A 21380-nucleotide genomic window follows, 5' to 3' on the forward strand; every position below is an offset into this window, starting at 1 on the left:
AATTTACGTGCCAACAAAATATTATAGGTGCCAAGATTTTTTTCCCAAAAAATCCGTCCAAAAATGTGTATTCTGACTTGTTCAGGACCCCTTTCATGCTGGCAGACAAGTCGACGTAATTTCAGATGATTCTGTACTGTCCTCAGACTTCAATATAGTTATCAGTTACCATACATAAAAATATTAGGCGTCAAAGACAATTTCTTAGTCGCCATGGTGATCTGGTCGCCTGGGATTTGTCAAGCCCTGTATTTTTCCATCAGATTATTTTGAACAGAAATTTTTTGACAGAGAATTTTGGAATCTAATTTCATAAATTACTATTATATGCAAGAAGACACTCTCTGACATAAAAAAAGCTTGTTTTTTTCTCTCCAAAAAGCTTAACGACGTCTTTTCCGTCGTTTAGAAATAAAATTTAAGTTGACTGAATTTAGTACTGATAAAAAGATACAAAAATGCATAATAATAAAATAAGAAATAATAAAAAAAATAATAGGTAATAATAATAAATAACAGAATTGATAACATTTTGAGAAATAACATGAGGAAACATAACGGCGGGCCACGACGGAAAGCTTCGAGGACCAAATCTGGCCATGCGTTGAAGATCCGAGGCTTACAGGGGGTCTTGGCTATACGTAATATGGAAGGCTTGAGCCAGGGGTCTTCAACGCATGGCCAGATTCGGCCCTCGCAGCTCTCCTTCAACATTACAAGGGTGAAATATTGTCTGAGGCTTTCATGGCCGGCGTTAAATGACTTGCAAACGGTTTCCGGGTTATTAGGCCATGGTCTAGGAGATTTTCTTCCTGACGTTTTGCCCACATCTGTGGCAGGCATCATCTGAGGTTATTTGGACGTAAGTCTCCGCGGCAAGCGAGAAAGGCTTCGTACATCTACTGTCATCGACTTGTTCTCTATATGCATTTCTGAGACTTGATCGGGCGCGAAAGAACCGCATTGGTTGGCTTGTGTGGATGTGTTGTGCGCCGATTGGCTGTCGAGGTAATTTTCTCTCTGGCATTCATCGGGGGCACATCTCGACTCTCTGCGCCGCTGAAGTACCGGGACCCAAGTGGGATGCACCTTCATCGTCTCCTCCTTTCGATTCATGTTGTGGTGCTTGAATATTTCAATGGCTTCTCTATGAAGATGAGCATGGTAGTGTACCTCCGACGATATTACCTCGGTCTTTTCAAATTTAATTTTGTGGCTGGTTTCCCACATATGTTCTGCATCGGCTGAACTTTCCGTTTTACCCAGGCTGGTGAAAAGGCTTTACGTCAGGAAGAAAATCTCCTAGACGGCCATGGCCTAATAACCCAGAAACCGTTTGCAAGTCAATTACAAGGGTGCGCCAAAATGCGCACTTGCCCCGGATGACCAAACATCTAGCTGCGGCCCTGCGGCAGAACCGACTTTCAAAGGGGGCATAAGGAATTTTTTTCAGAGAAATTTTGATTTACCAACCCTCAAAAAAAATTTAAATTAACATAAAGTGGTTTAAATAGCATATTTGAATATCTGGCCAGCGTGGAGGATTACGGCTAAAAACCCTCTAAAAAAAGAAATATGAACTCTGTCAAATAGCATATAAAAAGTATTTCTTTCGATATTTTAATTACGATGATATTTTTCAATTTTTCCAAATTTTTTTATCAGCTTGGGGGAAGCCCGTTCACCAACGCAATTCCTTCGTATGCATCTGCCCCAGGGCAATGTAATGTACAATCTGGTTACCTCTGGTATTGCACAAATTTGATTATGCATAGTTAAAAAGAAAATATGGTCAGTTTGCAGACGATAGCTAACACGAAGTTAGTCATAAAAAAAAAGGGAAGTTCTGATAAAACTTGTTTATATAAAAGTGAACTTACATCAGGTGCGACCCGCTTCTTCATAAATGCCGATATGAAATTCCTTTAAGGAAAAAAATTGTAAATTTTTATTTCAGCTCTGTGCTTTCATGTTACAAATAATGTATTCTACTGGGCAGGGAAAGTCCAAACAAAATATAGGAACATGTTTTCAATAACAGCAGCAACGTAGGTTTTTTTTACTATACAGTCACCAAGAAATAGGCAGGATATATGAGCAACAGTCACCAATCCCATACTGATCAGCGGCACTCATTTTACTTTGTAAAAAAGGCATTGCAATACAATTACTGAGTTCAGACGCCGACCTAGGGGCGGGTGTGTCACCTGCTGTGCAAGAAAGAATTGGGTTTGGGTGCATGCTTTTATGTGCATGGATAGCCATCGGCAAAAGACAATCACGGACAGCAGCTGCAAGGCCGTAGCGAGAGGGGGAACTGGGAGGTCTGGTTTCGCACCCAACATATTAGAAAAAGGCAAAGAAAAAAATCTGTTGTTCTGTTACTTCAAATCTTCTCTGAAAGAATTTCTGGCAATGGCTGTGATAAGCTCCTTTGAATTGTTCAGAAAATTTGTTCATTCGTTTAAGAAATTAAAATGTAAGGCTTCAAAAGGATAGTAATTTTTTAAACCTATATAATTTTATGATTAAAGTAAAATAGGCAAGAAAAATTTTAAAATGGGCATCAAGAAAAAATCATTTATAAATAGAGGAAAAAATGAAAACCTAAAATTAAGGATTTAGAAACTGACAAGAAAAAAAAAATATCACACTTATGTCACATACTTTCAGGTGCCGTAGCCAGAAATCCCTTTCTTGAGGGGACGGCCAAAGCGACAGAATAGAATAAACTTTCATCCCGTACACAGGGCCGCAACTAGATGCTTGGTCAGCCGAGGCAACCAAGCATTTTGGCGCCCCCTCATAATGTTGAAGGAGAGATTAAAGAGTGAAATTTGCGCCCCCTCTAGTACAGCGCCCAGGGCACCAGACCTGCCTGCACCCCCCTAGTTGCGGCCCTGCCCATACATATCGGTAATTTTCTTATATGGCAGGGAAAGGTGGATCCCAAGTCCCCACTAGGTTTTCTCTCCTGTGATCCATTTTTCCCGCGATCCCGCACCTAGAATTCAACCGGGAATTGCCCTGGAATCTGAACTCATTTCCCGGGATCCCGGAAGTAGAATAAGGTTGAAGGACATCACATTTCTGTACTGAATTTCACATGTCTAAGAAATTTTTATCACTATAGAAGCATGCATTTTATAAACTGTAATCATTGGCGTACGCAAGGGGGTTGGGGTCCTAACCCCTGTGTTATTTTGCAGGGAAAAAAAGTAACCCCCCCCCCCTAGGAGGAAAAAATCTGAAACCCCCTCGAGACAATTCTGCGTACGCCTATGACTGTAATCAATAAATTTTGAATACAATTAATAGTATTAATAGATAAATTATTAAATTAATGAAATACACGCCGCAGGCTGGAGCCTCTCAATCCGACCCTCGTGGAGGCCATGGTTTCGTTATTCCAACAATGCAAATTTGTGATTATTTCATAATTCATTAATTTAATAATTTATCTATCTATGAGACAAAAAGAATTGCACAGGAACGGCATAAAAGGTCCATGCTATATGCAGCTGGGTTAAAATCAAGGACGAGTTGAAAAATTTGCCACACCATAGCTTCTAGTCTAACTTTTTGGTATGTATTTATATAGTCCCCACATCCTGAAGCAGGGGCCCTCTTAAACTGGAATCTGGCGGGTCCCCATAGTGAATTTATAGCATGGAAACAAAAACAATGTTAGTTATCTTGGGCCCCAGGGCTGGATCACTGTCAGCCCTACGCTTGTGGGGGGGGGGCAGGATTATTGGTGTTGCTGTACTGTAGAAACGAGTTTTTTCTTCATGTGGAAAATATACTGCATATCATTTCAAAAAAAAAAAAAAAAACCAGGGACCATTGACAACAGGCATCCCTCATTGTATGCTTATCAGCAGCTCTTTTCACTGAATAAAAAAGACCAACGGATTCAATTATTGTTAATTGCATGTGCTCAGGGTAAACAGCCTGCAAAACCCATCTGGAGTGTCTGTTGCCGGCGCGGGCTTCACACTGGACACCGCGGTTTTCCTTTTCCTACAATTTCAACAACAGGACGCAAATCTCTGGGGGGAAGGATGAATACAAGAAATATGGGGAAGTAGATGACAATGGCGTTCGTTTACGGATGCCTTTTTAGCCAAATACTGTTTTGTCATCCCCAGGGCTAATGATCTAGTGCTAGACATTTTTGGATATGCAAGGTTTTCGTCAATTGATAAGTTCCCGGGAAGGAGGGGGAGATTGGTAGATGTTGGTAGTGCGTAAAAAGAGGCGAAAAAAAAAAATCAGTGAAATTAATAGCAATTTAAAATTTCTTTTTTTCTCACGCAAATATAGAAAAGCGCTTTCAGTGAGCTATTTTTAAATGATGTGGTAGAGCACGGAAATTTAGGCACTAAAAATTGTAATAGGCAGGCAAAAAGGCACTAAAAAAGGTATTTATAAGTTTTGGAAAGAAGAAAAATAATTAAAAACAAAGATATTAAGGGTCCAAAAACTAGCTAAAAAATTGGTTGCACTTAATCCGTCCATTGTTTTAATTATAGTTTGTAATAACCACATTATTATCTAAGTTAAATTGATTTCAAGCCCGAAATAAAATGTTAGTAGATCATCAGGATTAGGGTAATTCCCGGACCCCCCATTACCAGATGTGGATCCGGTAGAGAAAATAATCTGTGGGGCTCCTTCGAGTTGCGAATAATTCACATTTATTTGCTGTATTATTTGGAATAATCATTATCATTTTTTATAGTTTAAAAACGGTGCTATCTTATTTTTTTTACAAAAATAGAACAACTTTTTTAAATATTACCACATATGAAGGTAAATACAGGCATAGGCGTACGCAGTATTTTCTCGGGAAGGGGGGGGTTAGTTTTTTCCTGCTACACTATAATCTTGGCTCAGGGGGGTGAGAACCCCAAAACCCCCCTTTGTGTACGCCAATGAATACAGGGCCCCTTGAAGCGCGGGGCCCTGCATGGTCGTATCTGCCAAACGCCCCTGAGGGCCACTCTGGTCAATTTAATCGAATATTAAATGCTGTATGTATGTTTAACAAATAGCCATGGTTGTTTGCAGTGCATTTATGGTACAAAAATAAAATCGAAACACCATGGGCCCTGTCTGCTTCTACTCCACCTTGTGTGAGCCATGACGTCAATTCATGACCTCTTGGAACAGCCATCAGCCAGCTATGCATATACAACGCAGTCCAATGCCTGGCCGAGGCATTATGTAAAGCGTGCGGGAGAGAAACAAAAACTTCTAGTTTTCCTCTGCTTTTCTAATAGCATGGGCTGCGTTCATCTGAAACAAAATCATTCACATCTAACACCATCTGGCCAAAGCAAAGTTAATGCAGGGCAACACCAGTCTGTCAGCTAACTTATTTTCATGAAATAGGCTGGAAGTGGGGGGGGGGGCTTTCTAATAATAATTAATACTGAAAGTTGGAAAATTTTAAAAATTGCGATTTTTTTGAAGTTTTTAATGCCCAAAATACCCAAGTTTTACAGATTATAGCCTCTAAAATTCACTAATTAACTTGAAACTATGTTGAAATAGGCATTTATGGCACGAAAATTTCAAAAAGGCATTTTTACCAAAAAGTTTGCAAATTTTTGCCTATTTTCATTTTGCCTGAACTTCCGGACTCTAATGATTGGTATTGCTGAGCAATACCATAAAAATGATTGGTATTGCTTTAGCAACACCAGCAGATATGTTCTGGCGTCCCTGTAACATAACATAATTATAATAGGTATGATTTTGGCTGCTTTTTATAGTTGGAAGTATGTTTCTATAACCAATGGTTCAAAAGATAAAGGTTGTATAAGAATATGACTTTAGATTGTGTTTATATTAGACCCCCCCCCCTAAATATCCAATGTTCCACGACACTAGGGGCATGCGAGATAATTGAAATCATGGCCATGAGGACAAATTGCACTAGTCTACAAAGGTTTCCTAATGTGGAAAAATTTAGCTGTTCTTAATTAATTTTTGGGTGCTGATTCCAGATCTGGCCTTATATATATATATATATATATACACTGGTGAAATAAATTAAGAGAATTTGCATATTTTATCGAATTTCATGAAAAGAACTGAACTGAATGTAAAACCTCTGCTTCTAGACAAAAATGCAAATCTTATACGTCTAATACGTAAGCATACACATGTGTGTAGGCGGAGCCAGTAGAGAAACAGGCTTTATAAGTGCACGTAAGTTAAGACGCATTTCGTTCGCTAGCACACCTCTGCGAATTTCTTGGTGTTATTTTGCAGCAATCGGTTAATTTCAAATTGTAACAGTAAAAATGAGTAACCACTAACGTTTAGATGATGGAATGAGGTGGCGAATTGTAGGGAGGCTAGAAGCAGGCAAAATCTCAAGTGCAGATTTGTAGAGAGTTCAATTTAACGCCCAGTGCCGTGTGTAACTTATGGAAACAGTTCCAGGATACCGGATCCATCGAGAGAAAGCCTGGGCAAGGTCGTCCAAGAGCCACGATGGCCAGAGGAGATCGCCATTTGTCGATTATAGCGAAGCGTAACAGGAGTGCTACAGCTTCTCAGCTCTCTCGTGACTTGTATGCAGCCACAGGAACCCGTGTATCAAGGGTGACCGTTTCCAAAAGACTTCATGAGAGAGGATTGTTTGCAAGAAAACCTGCTGTTTGCGTCCCGCTCACTTCTACGGACTGGAGAATTCGTTTATCATGGTGCAGAGAGCATAGAGATTGGAGTATGGATCAATGGGCGACCGTTCTCTTCACTGATGAGTCCAGGTTCAGCCTAAGCACCGATCCTCGCCGTACGTTCATATGGAGAGAATCAGGGACCCACTACCTACTTTCCAATGTCCGCGAAATCGACCATTATGGCGGAGGAGGTTTAATGGTCTGGGCAGGCATCATGTTGGATGGCCGCACATCTCTCCATGTCTTTGAAAGAGGCACTGTGACTGGTGTGAGGTATAGGGATGAGATCTTGGAGCCCTATGTTTGCCTTTTCAGGGGTGCAGTTGGCCCTGAGTTCATTTTAATGTACGATAACGCGAGGCCACATAGAGCTCTTCTGCTCGACGATTTTCTAGAGAGTGAGGATATTCGCCAGGTGGATTGGCCAGCCAGATCTCCAGGCCTTAACCCTATAGAGCATGTCTGGGATGCTCTGGGGAGGGCAATTGCAACTCGCAAGCCCCCTCCGGGAACCATCCAGGGAATGAAAACAGCGTTGCTGAACGAGTGGGACCAATTGCCACAGGAAATGATAAACTGCCTTATTTCAAGTATGAAATTACGCTGCGAGACCTGTATATCTGTAAGAGGGGACCATACCCCCTATTAACCCATCTATTAACCCATTTTTTGTTTATTCTGCAACCATTGTTTCATACCTTCCGACTCCAATGAGTGTTACGCACGATCATACGTGTGTATTACAATTATTGAATGGTTATTTGTTTTGTATTGTATCAATGTATGTACATATCAAATTTCATTAAAATCGGTACAGTAGTTCTAGAGATAATCGACGAAGTCTGCAAATTCTCTTAATTTCTTACACCAGTGTATATATAATGGCTATTACGTCTGGTTTTTTTTGTTATATGATATTTAATTTTGAATAACTTTCAAAATTTACGTATTTAGGCTATATATACATGTGAAATGATATCGAAATCATATCTCTAATGTCAATTGGATTCTCCATTTTTTTTAATTGAAAGAGAAATCATCCTTTACATTTATGTACGACCCTTTAGTCAAAAAATGAAGCTAAGTCAATGTCGCAGATGCATTAATGTTCCAAATAAGTTTTGCTATTTGTTTTGTTGCCACCACATCTAATTAAATTGAGGCTGATAAGAGGTGTACGCAGGAAGGCATGAGGACTTATGCCCCTCCTAAGACAATCAAAAATTGAAAATATTTTTATAAAAAATAAAATATTGAAAGATTAAATATGAAAACGTACTAAATACCTTTATATTAATCAATTTCTGTTAATTTAAATGTTTTTGAAGGTTAATACTGTGATAATTTATGTGGAAGAAAATCATTGTGAAATCCTCCCCCAAACCTTTTTTGACCCCTTCTTAATCGATCCTGCATTATGCCCCTGGGCCTGATAGAAAACATTATGAAGGCTATGAACAAATCTGCCCCATAATGAAAATTTTTCCGAAATTAAATGAGACTTACTTTCTTCTGTATTAAGTATTAGTTCTTCTTCTTACAGAAGTATTAATTCGTTTAGAAAGGGTATTTGTAAGTCCTCAAATAAAAAAACTATCAAGTGATTTTGTTTCACATAGAACATGCTGCATGGCAATCATTATCTGCAATGAAGGGATATTTAGGGAATCAAGACAGGTGGGACCTGTAAATAATGAGTGATTACTGTTTGTTTTTTCAGAAAGTAGTCACAACGTAATATATAAGAAAGAAATTATTATTTTTATAAAACACTGAAAAAATTGGTATAAATTTAATTTTGTGTATATGCATGTGCACTGTATGGCTATTACATGTATGTGTATGAGCAAAAAAATTGTTTTAATTCATGTATAACGATGTATGGCTATAATAAAATAAATATCATAATCAATACATTATAATTTTTTATTAAGAATATGCTGATTATCTTCATTTTCAAGATGTGTAAGTTTTTCATGATGTGTATTTCAAAAAATGGCCATCATGCATACAGAAAAAGTGTATGTGATAGAGATTTTTTACAATCATATTTGAATTTATTACCCCAGAACTAGTCTAAAGAAACTTATTTTACACATGTTAGGAAAAAAAAGTTGAAAATTTTTGACCAGTGTTATCAATGACATTTTTTAGATGTACAAACATGGAACTATAAGTATAAATAAATTAAATAGGTAACTAGCTTAATTAAAAATAAAAACACAAATTTAAGAAAAAAAATTGTTTTATAATTACTTTCTTAGATGTACAGTGGATTCCTGATTATCCGCCTGCTGTGTATGCACATTGCAGATTATCTGCAGAAGAAAAGCCTGAACAGTTTGGTTACATGTTGGCAAAAAATTAGCCATGCAGTACAATTTACATGGAAAACACTCTGGTGGTGATAGCTAGAAAATGTTTTTTTTTCCCACACTCAATTTCTTTCCCCATCTCTTCATCAAGATGCTTCCAAAGTTTCATACTTTCTGATTGGTAGATAAGACTATAAACAGATCAGAAAATGTCAACTTTAATTTTAAACACCTGAATTTATATATTGAGGAATTTTGCATAACAAAGATAACACTTGTAATTTTTTCTAAAATAACATTTTTTTTTATTAAATATGGCTAAATTTTTAGTGTTTACTACTTTTTAGATCAATTTGTAGATTTGTCTGCGGATTCCATTATTCACAGCCCTAAAGCCAAAATAACTGCATGGATAAATAGAGTCTGCAGTACTGAAAATTTTGTCAATTATCCTTCAACTTTTCATACCAGTAAGGGATGTATTGGATATTTGAGAGTCTAACTGTATAACTATTAAAGATAAGCTTTATTGGATTTGGTCTTGATCTAATTGTATGCATAAAATATCCCTGACAGTATAAATAATATATCTCAAAATGTGTGTAACAAATGTGTGCACTTAAAAATTACAAATACGTAATCAAAATTACATCTTTTTTTCTTCACAGTTAAAAAATTTCACATTCAAAGGTAGCAGTAATTATACAGAATGTGAACGCCAAGTTGAATATCTGCTCAACTCATCTGCATGCAAAACAAAGGGATTCAAAAAATGTGCAGAAAAACTCATCATTCCAAACCAAAATATGAAAAAATTCATGGTAACATTCTTTCATTTCCATCCATATAAAACTACACTCATGTCCATAAATTAAGGATAATTCAGAATCACACGGAAACCAAAATCTAAAGTAAAAATTTCACCTGTAGAATTATCTCACACATCTGCAAGAATGATATGCAAATTTCAGGAAGCCACCAGATGATGCCGATAGTACGTCACAATGACGAGAGTGTAAGAGGGGGGTATATAAGGAATGGTGGCAAAGAAGTGAAATTGTTCACAAGAGTTCTGTGAGGCACTCAGTGCCATAAGCGAATAGTTATGACACAGAGGACGCATGTGGATGATTTTTTACGTGGTAGAATTATCGGCCGCCTGGAATGTGGGCGTACTCAGATGGAGGTATCCAAGGAACTTGGAATTGCCGAAAGTGTCATCTCTGGGCTTTGGCAACGATTCCAAGATAGCGGAAATGTCAGTAGACGTTACAGTACAGGTCGCCCCCGAGTTACAACGCCGAATGAAGACCGGTATTTGGCAGTAACTGCCAAAAGAAGCAGACGGAGCACAGCATCCGACCTGTCTCGTCAGCTATCTGCAACCACGGGTACCACAGTTTCAAGGCAAACCGTGTACAGACGTTTGGAAGATATTGGTCTATATGCTCGCAGGCCTGTCAGATGTGTTCCGCTCACGGCAACTCACTGTCGGCAGCGATTAGCCTGGAGTAGAGAACATGCAATGTGGACATCGTCACAGTGGGCTTGTGTGATGTTTTCCGACGAGTCCAGGTTTAGCTTGCAGTCTGATTCACGTCGGACTTTCATATGGAGAACGCCAGGTACCCGTTACCACCAAGACAACATCATTGAACGACACCGTTACGGTGGTGCAGCATTGCTCGTTTGGGGTGGAATTATACTGGGTTCCAGAACAGATCTGCATGTTCAAACCGGAACTACGAAAGCCCAAATTTATCGGGACATCATTCTGGAGCAACATGTACGTTTGTTTAAGGGTGCCATGGGCGCAGAATTTGTGTTTATGGATGACAACGGCCGTCCTCACCGAGCAAACATCGTAAACGAATGCCTTGAATCTGAGGATATAACCCGTATGGAATGGCCAGCATTCTCACCTGACTTGAATCCGATAGAGCATGTGTGGGACATGCTTGGCCGACGAGTTGCAGCCCGTCAACCACCTCCTACACGTGTACCGGAACTTCGGAGAGCATTGCTTTTCTGAGTGGAGTGATCTTCCCCAAGATCAGATCGATAATTTGATACTCAGCATGCCTAGGCGTTGTACGGACTGTATTTCATCGCATGGGAGACATACAATGTATTAACTATCATACCAACCATGTAATAGTAATTTTTTGTAAAGGAGATATTTTTTACAATTGCTCCAGGGAGCAAAAATCGTAGTTTATGAATGGTATCATACATACACCATCGTTTTTGTTCTTTATCTTTTGTTTAATAAATGGGCTTTATGAATAAGTAACGTTTGTTTTGTTTCTGAACCTTTATTTGCCGGAGCTGGCATTATCCTTAATTTATGGACATGAGTGTATTTTATAAACTTATTTTTTCAACTTTCACGAATTAAAATTTTATGATCTTGTATCAATATATAATTAATTTATAGGCCTATCTACTATAAATAGATGAGCAATATATGTGATAGAAGAATGCAGGCTTTTACGGCTATTTTAAATACGATAGTATATTCTGGGCTGAGGAACCCTGGTCCAATGTAATTTGAATTTCCAAATGTTCTGTCCACATATATGAGGGACATTAGTGTCACATGAAACACTGCACTCGATTAAACAGCACTTACCAACACAATCTAAAAATCACATATTATTTTATAGGTATACCGTTATATATATCATGTCAGTGCTGCTTGGTTTCATCGCGCACGAAATATTTCTGCAAGTACTATTAAACGTAAATTTCTATACAAACATTTCTTACATCGGAAACCTTCCCATGGCTTATAATGGTGGTGGTTAAAGAGTTCGTGGTACTTTCCAAAGCTTTCAAAATTTCGTTGCCCTGAGGCAAGGAAAAACTAACCCCCCCTCCCCCCCGAGTGTTTTACTGCAGTAGTGAGAGCAATAACACTCCGGAATGCTTACAGTAGGAGTTGCCGTCAAGGCGCCACTATAGAAATGTCCAATTACATCAAAAAACTGTTCACCGTTCAGATGTTATCTCTGGAGTACAATGAAAAATATCTCTTCCACCGGTAGAAGTTTTTCTTTCATCTCGCTGGCATGTACTCTGGGAAATGGTAACTTAATCATTATTAAAGAATGATGGAAAACTAAAAGTAAGTTGGTACAGTGAAGTATTGAGCTATTATCAGCAGAAATATTGAAATTGATCAGAAATTGGCTGTGTTACTGAGACGATTGTGCAGAGAGCACAGCTCACAAGAGCCACCATTACTTAAAAATCAATCATTTCCCAAATTTGCCTCTCCTCTTAGCCTACTTCCCTGAATAATACACCACTTTGCCGCACCTGTAATTACACCGTGGACTATACACCAGAACGGACGATAACTTCTTTATAACACAATGGAAACAAACATCTCGTTTGCGCAAATGTTTCGAAGCCCACTCCCCTTAACCTTTGCGTTTGTGTCACAGTTTGTAATTTTGTACCACAGGTATTCTGCTTCTCAGAAAGTCGAAGTTCTGCTGAAGTTTTCTTGCAGATAGCAACCTGGCTACTGTTTTAGTCACTAGCAATTTGTAAGATCACTCGCGAACGCAGGTTTCAAGCTCGCTGAAACTGGCTATGGCCTAGGTTTCAATAAGGATATATAAAGTGAGACGCGCACGCGTAAGGTAGTAAAAGAAACTGAAACCAGTGTGATGCTTTTACCAATGCATGTATAAAAACTGGAAATACATAACTCTTTTGATAGGAAAATTGCGAGGAATATGATGTTTCATAGTTATGGTATGACATGTTCAAAATTCAAAATTAAATGTGATTCTTCTGAGATATATCGATTTTGGAAATCGAGAACAACTCTTTTGATCCTGGCTGAAATAGCAGCATATTTCTTGTTTTTTGTGTTCTCCGGATTTCCGGCAATGAGCTGAGTTCAAAATGGTGCAGCCCTTGTTGTTTTTTCAAAAAGTCGATGAATCGATATATGTTCGGGGATAAGGTAGCACAGGTTTACTGGAATCCCCTGTTCCACCCTTCTACACAGTTATTTGTTCGGTGCTGATCATTCAGTGTTCGAGCATAAACATTCCAATGTTCTATTTCAAACATGGCCGATTGGCGGCCTCTTTGTTGTCGTCTTTCAATATATGTATCCTCAAAGTAGTTTGCAACGACTAAAGCTTCACTGGGAAAGTTATCCGCCTCAATCAAAACCTCGAATGTTTGAATGACATCTACAGGTGGAACAAATGCCAAAGCTGGAACCATGCGGATCCAATGAGCTAATTCATGATCCTGTTCGTATCTACTCTTTAATCCCTCCTGCTGAACTTTTCGCCAAACGCTTTGCGAAAGATGAAAAAACATCCGGTGTTTGTTATGCCCGGAAATTCCTGTTGGAATGCCTGTAGCGCACTTTGCTCAAAATCATGAGTCGCTGGGGTTGAAGTCCAGTTTGCAAATTTTTGAGTTCTTGAAGCAACTTCACGTACGTAGCCCGAGTTTTATTAGATAAAATGCATAGACCATGGGAATTGTGGCATCAAACAAAACCATGTGAACTGTGTAGAGTTGCTGGAAATGCATCGGTGCTGCACTGAAAGTTCCGTTAGCAAACCACTCTTGGCTACGCACCAGCAATTGCAGATTGCTTCTTGTCGAGAAAACCAGCATCTGACCTGGGAGCAATTCTTCGCGAGAGTCATACATCAGGAACTGTTGTACATTGCAATCTATAATGACTTCCTGATAATTTTGGGGAATCACCTGGTCCCGGAGATTGCTCAGTAAAACAGGAGCACCATTGTTGCATCACACATTACGAATTGTTCGCTTCAGTGACTCCTTTTTTGGAAGTAATGTCGTAACATTGCCATGAGCTTCTGCAATAACTGACGTGACTATCTGCTGTGGCCGTTCGTTCGTAGTTATTGCATGTTGGTGTATTTGGTCAATCAGTTGCAACACTTCTAGCCTTGCAGCTTGAGCTGCATGGTTATGACTATTTACGACTTTCACAATCAGACCGTCTGAGCCAACAGTTCAAACACAGCCCTTGCAAGTGGTTTGTTTTTCGCAAACCCAGATTCCATATTGTTCATCTACAGATTTCTTTGATAATACGTATATGTGGTTGTTAACATCGACCAATTTCCTTTTTCCTCTTATTGATGGAACACTTTTGGCCATGTTACGCCTAGGATCAAATTCATTGAGAGACACAAATAATATACTGATATAACACTTAAACAACACTCAACTTGTAGGATGCAAAACGGGCAATTACACAGAGAGAACAGCAAACGTATTTTGTCCAGTAAGCAGACAAATGTAATGAGATCTTGATGTAGACAGACTACACACTCATTCGCAGAGCCCCTCTCAGACAAGAGGTGACAAGGCAAATGCGTAAGACGACATGTTCACAGGGACAGTGTTTTTCATAACAGATTTGTTTTGGCGATCGAAACCAGACAGAAATAATTGGAAACACCACGTCATTGAAAGCGGTAGCCTTTTCCTCATTCCTTTGCGGTGGTCATCCAATGCCTCAAAAATAAAAAATCTTTAATGCCATTTCATTTTACTAGCTTTGTCCGAAGACACCATCTCAATTTGACAACCTTATGTCACCAGAATTGTCCGTACTACAAAGCAGGTCACCTCTACTGCTGTCACAAATGTATTGGCTTAAGTAGGAAGCGTGAGGGGAGGGAAAAGGTACCTTGGGGATTTTAATGTTTTTGTTCAGGACATATCTTGATATTGTTGATATCTCATTGTTGATGAGAATGAGTCTCTTTAAATTCCCCCAAAAAATGAAAAAGATTTGAGAAAAAATGTCATTGGCTGGCGTGCAGAAGCGTAATAAAACGTCATAATAACCTAAGACCAGAATTACATTAAAAATTTGATAAAAGATCTTTTACAAAACTTGCAGAAAACAACCAATAAGCATTACATTCGCTCGAACAAAGGAATTCGACGAAATCCTTCAGCTTTTAAAAGAAATCCCTAGTTGCGTGGAAGTAGAGGGGAAAGATATGGGTGAAATGTTATCATACATTAGATTGTAACAGCCATCAAATTTTCACGGATGCAGCTATTCTGGAGCATTGCGGATAAGTGTTGTCATAGCAAGGGAGCCACAGATGGCAAAAGTTTGAGAACCACTAGGTTAGATTATGATGCTCCACCACCAAAGCCTCATCCAGAAGCTATGGTAGCTTTTGAAACTACCCTTCTATATGTAGAGCAGCATGATAATGCAACCCCTGCAGAAAATCTCTGAGACAATCACTATAAACTACATCATTTGCTAGGTATATGTCGCTTATTCAAATGAAAATGGAAGATTTTTTAAGGCAACTATATAATTCATCATTATGAGGTATAACCATGTATTCATATATAAAATGTAATGTGTTGCAATGCAGAATTTTGAGCATTTTTTTTTTCTGTTGATTATTCAACTTTTCTCGTACATGTCTTTTTTTAAAAGCCATTCAAATTAAGTGGATTTTTGGATTAGCAGGGTTCTAGTGTGACATTTTGACTGATATCCTTTCACCTTTTTTTCCGCATCTCGCCCACCGCTGTGGTGGTTGAGTGAAGAACTTGCATCACGATTACCCTGGTTTGAACACTGACATTGTCACAGTGGTTATCGGCTGAATTTGGTTTTGTGTGGTTCCCAACCTCGAGGTGCAAATGTGAGCCGATCTCCCCATTAAAAAGTCTCGTCACAGAGAGCAACAGGCCTACAATGGAACAAATATTCAATTCCTACACTTCACTTTTTAAGTATAGATAGCAGCACTGAAAAATCAGGCAACACCATATATGCACTCAAACTCTTACGTATATATACACTCACACTCCTCACTTGGTAGTGAATTGCCCATGGTAATAGGCAGGAGTTGTGCTCGGTTTGAAAGAAAGCATCTCACCATATGCATATAGAGCTCATTGAGATCCTCTAACACAGTTCAATTTCAACAAAAAAAAGAAACACAGACCACAGATCCTTGGACCCAGTTTTTAAAAATACCTTCCTAAAAGTCAAGCAACCCAACCTAATGCAACTCAAATAAATTGAATTTCTGTAAATACCACAGCAGTTCCAGCCTCTGTCTTAGTTGCCTCTGGACAACCAAGAAGATCAAATCAACTTTGTATTCCCCTAACACTGAAGATGTCCCCTTCAAACATTTGGGAATAGAAATTCCATTGAACCTCAGCCCAGAACTATCCTTTCATCAACATAAATGATATATATTTGTTTTGTTTTTTTTTTCATTGTTTAGGCATTCTCCAGCTTTTTTTATGTGACAGATTTTCTCAATGCTACTAATGCATCCTTGGCAGAATTTCAGAATATCACCATGGATTGGTGTAGTTTGTCCTGGCAAGATGTGAGTAGACCTGAAAATAACTTTGAATTCTTCCATTTTTTAAAAAGTGGTGCAGTGGACACTCATTTTTACAAACCGGTATAGATGTGAAAAATAGTTCATAAAATCTAAAGTTTGTAAATGGCAAAGATGTTTAAAGAAAAATAGTATATTGTTTGAGACCAGAAAATTATCTTATAAAAAAGTGCAGTTTGTAAGTTGGAGGTTTGTAAAATCAAGCATCAGCTATGGTCAAAATCTGAATTTGAACCTATATCCTGTTTGTCCTGAGTTGATTAAGCATGAATTCACCAATTTCTCAATCTAGGGGTTGTTGCATCTAATTTAATTCTTGTAATTCACGTGTAAGCTGGCTCACCTCCATGCAGATTTGCCACAATTAACAAAATCTTCACTCCATGTATAGAAAAAAACAAATCTGTTCTCTTTTATAGAAGATGAACTGTAGCTTCTCTCAATGTATGCATGTTTTAATTTACAAAACTTGACTTCTCCATTTGGATACATTTTTATTTTGAACTAGGTTGCTTTTTGTTCTTTGGGAGCTAAAATTGTCATATAGCTGCATATTAATTGTGCCAAATGAAATTGTCATATAATAGTTATTTTACTTTTGGCTGTATACTGAGGTGAATGTTTTACACTAAGATCAATGTCACATATATTTATATGCAGTTGCACAGTGTGTGTGTGTGTGTGTGTGTGTGGCGCACACTGCTTTAAACCATTATTTAATAAGCATTTGGTATATTTAATGATATCATTTATAAGTTTATGTTAACATACAGTGCAAGAGAGTGAGAGCAGGGCTGGATAAATCGCAAGAAAATCTGTGTTCACCAAAACAATTTTTTTACGCACCAAAAAACTTTTACCTGAAGAAAAAGGTTCAAAATAATGTTCTTTTGGCTTTTTCAGGGCTTAGTGATCTTCTTTCATGTTGGCAGATGTGCTGCTATAAATCCCAAATATTTTGTACTGCACTCTGCTTGCAATTCAGTAACTACAGAAAAAAATTTTAGGTGACAACACCAATTTTTAGTTGACATGGGCGACTATCCCAGGCACCTGGGATTTGTTCAGGCCTGGCATACAGTGAAATTCTCATAGGCGTCCAACTACCCTTCACAGGCAATTTTTCTCAGAATGGACAATAGGCTCCATAGACATAATACAAAAATAATCCCGTTATGCAGCCACCTCTGCATGGGGTCTGTGGGCATCCAGTAGTCTGCAGCTACTTTCTTATAAGTAAGAGTAAAAAAGTTTTGTGCTTTTTTTTATTGCATTAACTCTATATAGTTTTTTTTTTTTGTATAACTTTACAATCTTTATTCATCAGCATAAATACCTTTTCAAATCAATCAAATTTTCTGTTTATGTGGGATATCAGGTTGGTAGCAGTTGTAAATAAGATTACAAAGGCTAAATTAATGTTATACGGTTGACCCTAACTGATCAGACATTTTAAAAATTGGTTCCAGGAGGAAGACAACAAAGTAAACAAGACAAATAACCTATGATCTTTACTGAATAAGTAAAGGATGTGAAAGTTTCTTCACTTTTTAGTACGCAGATATAGACTAGAACAACAGTGAGAGAGTAAAAATGTGAGGGAAGCACACATACTGTTCTTACTATAAGGGAAAAACAGATTTCTGATAATACAGATTTCCGCTGGCATCTCGTCTACATCATGGGGAGCAGACCGTAAGTCACTCATTCACTTGTATAAAGCTCTAATAAGATCGAAACTCGACTACGGTTTCATTGTATACGGGTCAGCACCTCGGAGCTATCTGAGTGCGCTCGACCCAGTTCATCATCTCGCTCTCCGCATTTGCTCTGGAGCTTTCCGGACATCTCCAATAGAGAGTCTGTATGTTGAATGCAACGAGCCATCTCTTACAACAAGACGCCAACAACTTTCTTTGAAACATTATGTCAAAATGAAGTCTTTGCCAGGTCATCCACTTCATAATGTCACTTTCAATCCGTCATTTCATAGACTTTTTGCTGCTCGCCCTTCATGTGTTCCATCCTATGGTCTTCGTATGAGGGCACTCATAGAAGAACTACAAATAAACATTAGTTGTGTGGCCCCAGTTGCTGGGCAACTGGCACCATGGGAACAGTTTCTGCCAGATGTCTCTCTATCATTATCATCATATCCTAGAACCACCATAGCAGATGTCATGTATCGACAGATATTCCTTAGGCACAGGGGTAGGTACAACAGGTACTTCCCCATATATACCGATGGCTCCAAGGGCCCTGGGCATGTTGGTTGTGCCTACATCTGCTGTGAGGAGACATCTTTCAAACTTCCCGACACATTCTCTATTTATTCGGCAGAACTGTATGCAATCCTTCAGGCTCTACGTCATATACGACACAAATGCCACCGACGATGCATCATTTATAGTGACTCTCTCAGCGTATTGCAAGCACTGTGTTCCTTCACTTTTCACACTCATCCATTTATTCATGCCATTTTTCATGAATTGAATCACCTCATTCATCATGGTACCACAGTAAAATTTTACTGGATACCAGGTCATGTAGGAATATCGGGCAACGAAAAAGCAGACACTGCAGCTCGAACAACAACTAACATTGACAATAACCTTTTGGTACCTGCCAGTGACCACTTCTCAATCCTCCGAGAAGTGATGCATCGCCGCTAGCAGGATCATTGGAACAATCAGATAAATAATAAACTTCATGCCATCAAGCCCACACTTGGCCATTGGCGTTCGAGCTGCAGAACTAACCGAAAGGAGGAAGTTCTGCTTGCCGGTTACTCATAGGACATAGTCGCCTCACACAATCATATCTATTATTACGAGAGAGTCAACCAGAGTGCCCTCATTGTCAAAGTCCATTGACCATTGCTCATGCTTTTACTTGTTCGCATCATCGTCATCATTTTACGACCGCTTTTGGTCAGAATCATCTCCCACTTCATGACATTTTATCTGACCATTGCGATGCATCTCACATTTTTAAATTCATCAAGGCCATTGGTTTATACGACAAATTATAGTTTTTAACAATTCATGTCATTGTTTTACGTTTCATGTTGCTTTTTATCATGGACAGTTTTAGTTTTTTTTACATGACCAAAGAACAATTTTTAAATTACCATTTGTTTTGGCACAGTTTGACCAAATTGGTCCTTGCGCCAACAAATTTAAAATCCAATCCAATCTAATACAGATTCAGTAATTGATCAGATGATCTGGTATTTAAAGTTTTGCATAAAGTACATGTATTTTTGTTTTTTTGGCATTGTAAATGATTAAGATTTTTTTTAATTTTATGACATACAATTTTTTCATGACATTGAAAACCATTATGTCATCACAACCCACTGAAATGTTTTTTCCTGTCTACCATCATCCAACTTATGGAGATCGTTATTCAGCTGTCTTGTCTTCAGGCAGTCACTTTTTTTATGGAAAGCTGAGTGGCCATCTTAAAGAAGGTTGACTGTACTTTTTTGTATTATGTAATACTTTTAAAACTGTTTTTCAAGGTGAATCGATGATTTAAATGATTTTCACTTTACATATATTTACTTTTATAGTCATAAATCTTGTATTGTAAATTTGTTGGCAATTTTTAAAATTCTTCAGAATTTTTTCAGCAGTAAAATTTTTAAACATTTGGCCCAGTACTGCTTTAGTACAGTTTTAACAGCTATGATTTAAAAATGTTTTTCTTTGCACATATTTACTTTTATATATTGTATTAGTCACATTGTAAATTTGTTGGAAATTTTTCAGATTCTTCATCATTCCTTCAGCAGTAAAATTTTTAAACATTTGACCCAGTATTGCTTTGGTGCAGTTTTAACAGCGAAGTGGCTAACTAATGTCTACAGTTTTGATGAAAAATTATGGAACAACATATTATTCCAAGACAAAGTGAGAAAGTATTTTGAAAAGTTATACAGTTGAACTTGGTTAATTCAAAGTTAGAGGACACTGTGCAAAATAAAATTACCCAAAATTAGAATTACCTAATTTATATCAATTCAAGATTTGTAAGTTGACTCTCCAAATTGTAACTTCATCATTGACATTTGCATAGGATTCATAAGTGATGTCAGCTTTATTCGACTATTCTGGAATTGCTATCACAGTAGAATTCCTTGACTGCTTAAAGTCAGCTTTGCAAAAGCATTTCATGATCATCTGTTATGAAATATGTTCCCAATCTTTGCGTATCATTTAAGAATTATCCAGATGATCATATATTTTCACTAGCCCATGTGGGAATTTATAATTTCTGAATTTACCAAACACTTTGTGATCATTAAAATACTTTTGATTTTGAATTATGCCTTAATTATTGGGTTGGCAATGGACCATATATGAATTTTTAAACTTGTGTTTGCTGTTTCCTTTGGATTTATTGTTTGAAAACTTAGTTAAGGTAAATTCTACCATGTTTTATCATAAAATTTTAAACTATCAACGTTTCATTAGTACTAAAATTATGATTCCACAAAATCCATTTCTTAAACTTTATTTAGGTTTTTTCATGTTTTATATAAATCAAATAGGTCATCAACAATGCAGAATGTTCGTAAACTGTTAAGAAAAAATTAGAGGTTTGATAGTACCCATCAAAGTACCCATAGCAATATATACAATTGGCTTTATGATCACAATCCACTCAAAGTGTCAGAAAAGTGAAACTTAGAAAAATATCCAGCAAGCACAAATTCTCACTACTTGACATTATTTCTGCTCTACTGGAAAAGCAGCACTTCTCCTGAACATAACAGTTGATCATTCGCGTATGCAAATTTATAGTGAGAAGATGCATCATTGACAATAGCAGCTGATTGACTGATCAAGGTTGAAGGCAGCTGAAGCAAACTTGATTCTTTAAAAGCTCACCAGACCTAAATCCGGGGTTAGTAAAAATACCACTTTTTTTAAAAAACCAAAAAAAACCAGGTT

The 21380-nt window shown here is 37.8% G+C and overlaps 1 protein-coding gene across 7 annotated transcripts in view; it reads left to right on the plus strand.

Moving 5' to 3' along the window:
- LOC149085558 (ectonucleoside triphosphate diphosphohydrolase 1-like) overlaps window positions 1-21380 on the plus strand; it is a 67103-nt gene that overhangs the window by 43736 nt on the left and 1987 nt on the right. For all 7 annotated transcript variants that reach the window (XM_089233647.1, XM_089233652.1, XM_089233650.1 and 4 more), the window contains 3 exons: window positions 9682-9834; window positions 16300-16407; window positions 20196-20336. In XM_089233647.1, the coding sequence (XP_089089773.1) occupies window positions 9682-9834; window positions 16300-16407; window positions 20196-20336 (402 nt within the window). The remainder of the gene's footprint in view (window positions 1-9681; window positions 9835-16299; window positions 16408-20195; window positions 20337-21380) is intronic.

This window comes from Pholcus phalangioides, unplaced genomic scaffold, assembly GCF_987345545.1.
Source record: "Pholcus phalangioides strain wild (caught in Gottingen) unplaced genomic scaffold, Ppha-v1.0 ptg000007l_1, whole genome shotgun sequence".
Taxonomy (NCBI): Eukaryota; Metazoa; Arthropoda; class Arachnida; order Araneae; family Pholcidae; genus Pholcus; species Pholcus phalangioides.